The 7,842-nt window shown below is 45.5% G+C and overlaps 1 protein-coding gene across 5 annotated transcripts in view; it reads left to right on the forward strand.

Moving 5' to 3' along the window:
- NADK (NAD kinase) overlaps nt 1-6,735 on the forward strand; it is a 52,970-nt gene extending 46,235 nt beyond the window's left edge. For all 5 annotated transcript variants that reach the window (XM_081016180.1, XM_081016179.1, XM_081016178.1 and 2 more), the window contains one exon: nt 856-6,735. In XM_081016180.1, coding sequence (XP_080872306.1) covers nt 856-1,006 — 151 coding nt within the window. In that variant the 3' untranslated portion in view covers nt 1,007-6,735. The remainder of the gene's footprint in view (nt 1-855) is intronic.
- Nucleotides 6,736-7,842: the final 1,107 nt, after the last annotated feature.

Consider the following 7,842-nt stretch of genomic DNA (forward strand, 5'->3'; position numbering starts at 1 on the left):
CATTAATGGGAAATGAAGACAATATTTTAGATTCCTGTTAATGACGTTTCTTTGAATATATACTTTATATTTCTCAAAGAAAGCTTTACAAAAGGAGGTCAGCTACAAAATGCACATTTTAACACCCCAAAGTTAACAACAACAACAAGCCTTAAACATTTCAAAAGAAAACATTCCTAAAGGAAGACAACATCTGCTTTATCTAGAAAAGCTAGTGCCCAACAGCCAATCCTGCTTTATTGCAGAGGTGGGGGGAAACTGGTCCCTCCAGATGTTGGACTCCCAACAAACCCATCCAGCATAGCCAGGGGTCAGGGATGATGGGATCTGTAGTTGAGCAATGTCTGGGGTAGGCACAGCTTCCACCTGCTTTAGTGCAGTCAAATTGCCTTGGGAGCAGGCTTTCTTCTTAGGACAGTGGTACCTCCGGTTGCAGACGGGATCCATTCCGGAGCTCCGGTCAGATCCCGAGGTTTCCGCAACCGGAGGGACCGCTTCTGTGCATGTGTGCATGGCAAAACACTTCCGGGTTTGCCGCTTTTGCAACCCAAAGTTTACGTTACCCGAGGGTAACGTAAGACAAGGTGCTACTGTACCTACAAAGGCCACAGATGCCTGGCAAAATTATAAAGGCATTCTCTGACTAGGATGACTCTGACTTGTGTCCACTCACTTCAGTGGGTCTACTTTGAACAGGGCTCGTGTTGGATACAACCCTGTGCAACTTTAGGGTTGGTGTCCATCATTCAGACCCATCGAGGAAGCAATTCACAAGTGGAATAAATAAGCTTTTATCCTCCATTGAACCTGTCCTGAGCTGAAGGCCAGCCCTAATAACAATTCTGTCTCTTACAGCATCAGCATTACTACCTCCTGTTACCCCCTCCCTTCAATCTGTTTCCAAGACCCCGTAAGTGACTGGTTTGATAGCCTGGCCGAATGTTTGCACTGGAACGTCCGGAAAAAGCAGAACAACTTTGCTATAGACGAAGAAGAGGAGTTTTGAGTGTTGGCACTAGCAGAGGATCATGGGAGGCCGAATCCCTTCTGTACAAAAACATGTTTTTAAGCCTGTAGCTCTGGGGAGTAGACCAATATAATATAATATTATATAAATATATATATAATAACTTTTTTAAATACAGCGATGTACCTCATATCAGTCTCTTCTGCTGATGACCAGATATCATGTCGTTGTTTTTCTGTCTGTCGGGAGAGCTTGAGGTGAGAGAGAAATGAGCGGAGATACTTTTCGTCGGGGCACATTAGAAATGTCCGATGTTTGTTCGTCAATGTGCAATGTGTTTTCCGCACAACGTGTTTCCTAGAAAGAAGTTTTTGGTTTTTTTTGCAAAAGCCTTATTAAAAACGAATGATGTTTCCTTGGACTTTTGTTCCCGGTTATCGGCAAATCCCCAGATTCTCTTTATTGGCCACTGTGTGGGTCGGGCAAATGTTGGTTAAAGGGGCACTAAAACATTTTCTCTTACGTTTTTCAAATCTTCAGTTCTGTGCACTTATTTCTGGCAAAGTGAAGAGGATCAATCCGTTCTTGATTGCCACTCTTCCCCCCCCCCCACACTTTTTTCTTTTCTTTTCTGGCTCACAAGAAATGTGGTTTCATGGCTGCTTAGAGCAGGGATTCCTACGCCCACCCCAGGATATTTTCCCACCATCTTTGTTTAAATGTGTTTGTAGGAACTTTATTACACCTCCCTGATGGTGATCAAAAATAAGTAGGTCTTGTTGGGGGAGGGGGTTGGAAGGAGGGAGACAGGTTTTGAATTGCAGAAATTTGTCAAGATGAGTGTTCATAGATCAACTCTAGATGTGATCAGCAACATTAAGACAAAGGCGACCTCTGTATGAAAGACGAAGTTGGGAATTGGTTGGACTGGGACATGCAGGCAGTTGTCACCTGTTGGGTGAATAACTGGGAACGTCAAATGCCTCCTTAAACCATTGCTGGTGAAATCACAAGGCCTGTGTGCCAAAAGCACTTGTGTACTTATGTGTACATACCTTTTGGTTTCAGCTGGGCTTGCACAGATGTTTCCTCTGAGCTGTGCAAAATCTGAAGGTTAAAACTTCACTGTCATATGAGAAATGTATTGGGATTCTTTAAAAAGGCAAAACAAAACCAGTACATTTTGGGGTTTCTACAGTTTCCAGACAAGCAGCCATTTTTGCCTGGATGGTTGACTCTCAGAAAAGCCACCCAAACTTCGGGTGTATCTTTTTTATGTGGCAGTGAGGGATTTGGAAAGACTTATGTGAATGTGCTGGTGGGTGGCAACTTCCCCCTTTGCTGCTCTTTTGGGTCCTGGTCTGTGGATTTCTGCCAAGAACTAGGAGCTGTAGGCCGTAGTTTGCTGGGGCTTCCATTTCCATGGGGTTTCCAGTTTGCTCAGCCACACACGGAGGCATCGCCTGAGTGGTGAGCTTCGCAAATACTGCTATGGTATATAAGCAAGTCTGCAGGCCCAGCAATGTATGTGTTTTCTGTGTCTTTAAAAACCCAACAAGGAGCAGTCGCCAAGCACCTATTAAATGACCCAGTCGGCAGAGATAGGCCAGGAGTCACAGCTGCCCTCAGGGAATGCAGGCTTGCTTGGCTGTTGCCTTTTTGGACCAGGGTAGCCAATGGAGTGTCTTCCAGACATGAAGGACTCCCATCTCCCATCAGCCCCAGCCAGCCTGATCAGTAGCCAGGGATGAAGGGAGTTTGTGTCCTCAGCATTTGGAGGTCATGACATTTGCTTACCCATGCTTTGAGCCACTAAGCCTTGCTTGCAGCTGCTTGGGATGGGGCCCTGAGTGCCTCTAGGCTAGAATGATGCTGGAGTGGGTGGCCATCATGTGAGAAATGTCCAGGCAGAGTATTAAGGGAGTTGTATTACGGGAGTTTCCAATCAGAAGACCAGGAGATGTTCCTGGCACATTTCCTCTTCTTGTGGTGGCTTCAGCACACTCTGATGTTGTTTGTTCATTTGAAGCTTTCTCATGGATCTACACTTCTAAATACATATTCCTGGCTTTTATGAAGATAGTTCAAAGGGGATGGTAAAATCTATTTATTTTCTGTTTTTGGACTTAGGCTTGGGCCTACCCCTTGCAATGGTACAAAGTGGTGGAACAATAGCTCGATAACTAAAGGTTACTGCTAAAGGGTTGCCCATTCTGACAGCCCTTCAGATAAAAGGGGGGGGGGGAATACAATCATGTGAACGGGAATCTGACCTGCCAGGGTTGTAGGGCTGACCTGTCACGCATGTTACTTTTCTGCTTGATGGTCTTGTGATCTGGTGTCAAGTTTTTTTAAAAAAAGGATCGCTCATGGTGCATCCTCCGCTTTGAAGTGGAACAGCCAGATCTCTGCCACATCAAGACTATACCACCTCGTGCCTCTGCATGTGTGTAGACTAAGCCGCTGAGGTTTACATGCATGTTCTTTAGCAGTATCGCCATCCCATGCCTCCTGCCTTATCCAAGCGCTTCTGCAGAGATCTTGAGAGCGATCGGATGCACTCAGCCAGTCCTTGTCTGTGGCACAAAAGCTTGATGGAAGGGGAGAGAGATCGCATGCTCCCTAAATGAATGTTGGGGTTTCGTGGCTGTCTTAGCATTATGGAAAGTGTGTGTTTCACCCACCCCTTTTGCAACAGGGATGAGGAGCCTGAGGGCCTGTAGATCCTGTTGGGCTACAACTCTCTGACCATCAGCCACTGAGGGTCTCAGGCTCTACAAACGGGTTTTACAATATACACCTGCGAGTTTCATCCAACCAAGTTTTGCTGAGAGTAAGCCCGTTGAAATGAACAGCCTTTAGTTACATCTGCTAATTTCAGTGGGTCTGCTTCTGAGTAGGAGAGAACCCTGAATGTTTTCTCTTTCCTCCCAAAGCAGATTTTCAGCGCTTGACGGTAGCGTCAACTGCACTAAATTGTGTTACGTGTATGTTATATATTTGTGAAAAGGCGACTGTTGTAAATGTTTTGTGTACTAGAATATTGGATTTGGGTTTGTTGGCCGGTTCTGAAATTGGGTCTGAATCAGGCAAAATGTTGTTGGCAACATTTGGGAGAGACGTTTCAACCAGCTTTTTAGATGCCTTGGTTTCGCTTATATTTTATAGTATGATTATGTTACCACTGGGTTTTTTACGTCACGGGTTTTCTAGATGGCAGAGTGCGCACTGTTTTTGAATCACAGTCTTGCTTTCTAATCTGTGAAAATAGAGCTTTGCTTTAAAAAGGCAATGACCTCCCCCCCCCCCCGACACCCTTAGATGCAAGAATTAAGAAAAGGAACAGAATAAAGGACTTCAGGTTGTAGCCAGCAAAGCCCTCCTGCTCAGAGTAGACCCACTGAAATTAATAGACCTAAGGTAGTCGTGTCCATTAACACCAATGGATCTAACTCAAAGTAGGGCTGGTATTGAATAAAACCTTTTGATATGAAGTCTGTTGAAGGATTAATATGCTGAGGAAAGACTCATTTGCAGATGACATGACAAAATAAAACAAGCCTTATTTAGAAAATCTGGGAGTTTATTTTTTTGGTAAACTCCCCCCACCCCAAAATAAAATAATTTGGCATCTTTACTGCTTCTTATTATTTAAACTAGTAATGTTTCTCAGGATATTTAAAAAAGCAACCCTGGATTCTTTTGTTTTAAGTAAAGATTTTATATAAGGTCTCCCCCAAAAGTCTTGCATTACTGCCTCCAAACTTGATTCAGTTTACGAATGAGATCTTATAGTGCAAAGGTGAGCTTTAACTTGCTGTGCTGGGATCCTGAGCAAATATCCCCCTCCCCTGTTTTCCTGATTTAATTGGTTGTCTCCTAACCTAATTGCTGCAGGCAGGCCGACGGGGGAGCAGGCAACAGAACCTCTCAGAAAGGCAAGCAGCCTAAAAAAATTGTACCTGGACCTTCTGGCTGTACTGTTGCAATTAAAGGTGGCATCCTGGGTGTGGCATGGGGTGCATTTTTGCTTCCTCGCTTTCAGTACTAAGGGGTGGGGGACCTTTAGCCCTCTGGGTATTGCTGGACTACAGCTCTCATCAGCCCCAGCAAGCATGGTCAGTGGCCAGGGATGTCAAGAACTGTAGTTCAGCAACATCTGGAGGGCCAAAGCTCCTGCCACCCTTGCAGTGCACCATTGCCTTAAGGCAGTTCATGGGGGCCTCATCTGGTCCTTGCATCTGCTGTTGGGAACTGCTGTCTGTCCTCTGCAAGGTTGAGAGTTTGGCTGGGCGCCATCCCATCATGTGGTTGGGCACTGAGCAACAAGGCCTGTTTGATTTTCCGCAGTTCTTGCAGGTCTTCCTCTTTAGCCGCTGATTGGAAAGGAAACTGGTTCCCAAGCCAGTTTCTGTTCAAGCGAAGGGCTCCCATAGTAAAACCCCATTTAACATTAACACTACAGCCATCGCTTCTCCTGGGAAACAGACAATCTGCCGACGGTTGTCGGTTGCGCAGAGCTTCATTCTACATGCTACCTGCCGTGGGGAATATTAAAGCCCCGTTTTCTAGGCTGAGAAAATGAGTAAGCGGAAGGTGTAGGCAAGGAGGGAGCAGGAGAAGTTAAAAGCTAGGTTCTCCTTATTGCAACCCCTCCTCAACACTGTCCTCTCAAGGAAGCACCAAAGCTGAGGTCAACAAACACCACCTTCCTGTATTCTGAGTTCTTGTTTCAGCTAAGTAGCTGGTGGGGTTTTTTGACTTGTTTTTGATTTGCTAGGTGTTTAGATCTCAATCTCTCCCTGCCCACCACCCCTTCACGGGCAGGTTGGATGAGTAAAAACAAGCAGCTAGCAGAATGGTGAACCGATAGATCAGCTTGCCGGGAAAGTTGCAGGATGGGGGTCCTGACCGGAATGTGGAAGTACAGTCAGGCGAGGGAACTGTTCACAGGGAGTCACCGTAGAATCATTGCCGAGTTGGAAGGGACCTTGGGTCCCTTCTGCATTGCAGAAATAAGTAGGTGTGCTGAGAATATGGCATGTCGGTTGGATCTCCAAAGAGGTCCTTGGCTTTTGCTTTAATTCAGTGTTAGTTAAAATGTCGGGGGGGGTGTGTGTGAACAGGTCTGATCATCCACCAATCCAATAGGCTCCCCACTTGTCTTGTGTGACTTCTGCTTGGAAGACCTGCTGACATCCCTGGCCTAAGCCTGCTCCTTTTCCTTTACAATGCTTTGCATAGGTGCCCATTCCAGGCCTCCTAAAACATGGCAGCCTTGTTGGGTGTAGCAGAGAAGGGAATACACAGCCCCACAGATGCTGCTAGAATCCAACCTCCCATCGTCCCCGACTATTGGCCTTGCTGGCTGAGGCTGGGGGGATTTGGCGGGGGGGTTGTATACCTACTCAAGAGCAGACCCCTTGAACCCAAGTTTGTCAAGGTCATTAATCTCGTTGGGTACAACTCTGGGAGTCTAGTAACACCAGGAGGTCCACAGGTTCCTTAGCCCTGGAGTAGGCCTGATGTGGTTCATTCATTGTGTGTCAGAGGTCCCCCGCCCCTCCAAAGAGGCAAGCCTTGTTTTACTCTAAACTTTAAAAGTGTTGATGACATGGCACACCGCCCAGAGTTCCGAACTTTATAAAGGAAAAATTAAAAAAGCCTATCGTTTCATATTGTTACCGCTTTGAAAAAGACTTGTTAAATATTGCTGAGAGAGCAAAACTATTTTCCAGACCTTTTCAATAAACCATTTTTTTTTCAAAGTTGGTGTTTGTGCCGTAGCATTTTTTAAAATAAAAATTATTTGCTCTTTGCAAGGCATTAAAACACAGTGCCTTGTTGCAGGGGGCCCACAAGTAAAGGAAATAAGAGTTATGTCTTGGTTAATCTCAAAGGTTTGTAGAAGGGGAGAGAGAGATCAAGACTGGGCCTACTGCATCAGTCCTCTTAATGTCTGCTTTCATGTTTTCAGCAACGGTGAACCAATCTGCCCTTCAAATGTGCTGGGCTCCCAACTTCCCATCATCCCTTGCCACCATGGCCAGTCGTCAGGGATGACCAACCACATGGGCTATCTCTGGGTTGAGAAGCACCATGGAAACTAGAGAGTGTAAGAGGAATCTGCTGGATTAATCCAATGAGCCACCTATTCCAGCATCCTGTTCTCACAGTGGCAAATCAGATGCTTGTGTAGTAGAAGAGTGCTCTCCTTTCCTGCGTTTTCCACCAACTGGTATTCAGAAACTGCCTCTGACCATCATGGCTAATAGCCACTGAAAGCCTTACCCTCCATGAATTTGCCCACTCAAAGCCATTCCAGTTGGCGGCCATTTTTCTTTTAAGCGGAAGCTCCCATGAGGGTTAACAGTTGGCGGGAGTGCCACCATTTTGAAAGATTAAAGGGAAGTGGAAACATTACAGGGAACATGGGTTGGGAATGAGCCCGCTTTCCATTGAGGAAAGGTTACCCTTCCAGTAGACGGATAATTGTTCGTTTTGTCACAAGTATGCCATGGTGTTCCTTCTAAAGGGCGATGTTTGTGCAGAGTTTTTGGTGGTTGAGATATAACAGGCGGGAGCAAAGTAAATAGAAAGGAGAGATGTGGAAAGAACTCTTAAAAATAAATAAACGGCAATCTTTTTTGTGGAATGGGAAGGGAGGAGATTTTTTCTACGCAGCTTGTTGGCTTTCAACAAGAACTGAGTCGATCGAGGCAAACAAGGATTGAGCAAACCCCACTGTGTGGCAACTAACAATGAAAGTAATGGGCAGTATGTAATCTCACTATGTGCAAATTTAATATTTTGGGGTTGTTTTTAATTGCTTCCTTTTTGGATAGGCATCGCTGAAAAACAAACCAACCCTCCAA

The sequence above is a fragment of the Podarcis pityusensis genome (assembly GCF_964106645.2).
Source record: "Podarcis pityusensis genome assembly, chromosome: 8".
Taxonomy (NCBI): domain Eukaryota; kingdom Metazoa; phylum Chordata; class Lepidosauria; order Squamata; family Lacertidae; genus Podarcis; species Podarcis pityusensis.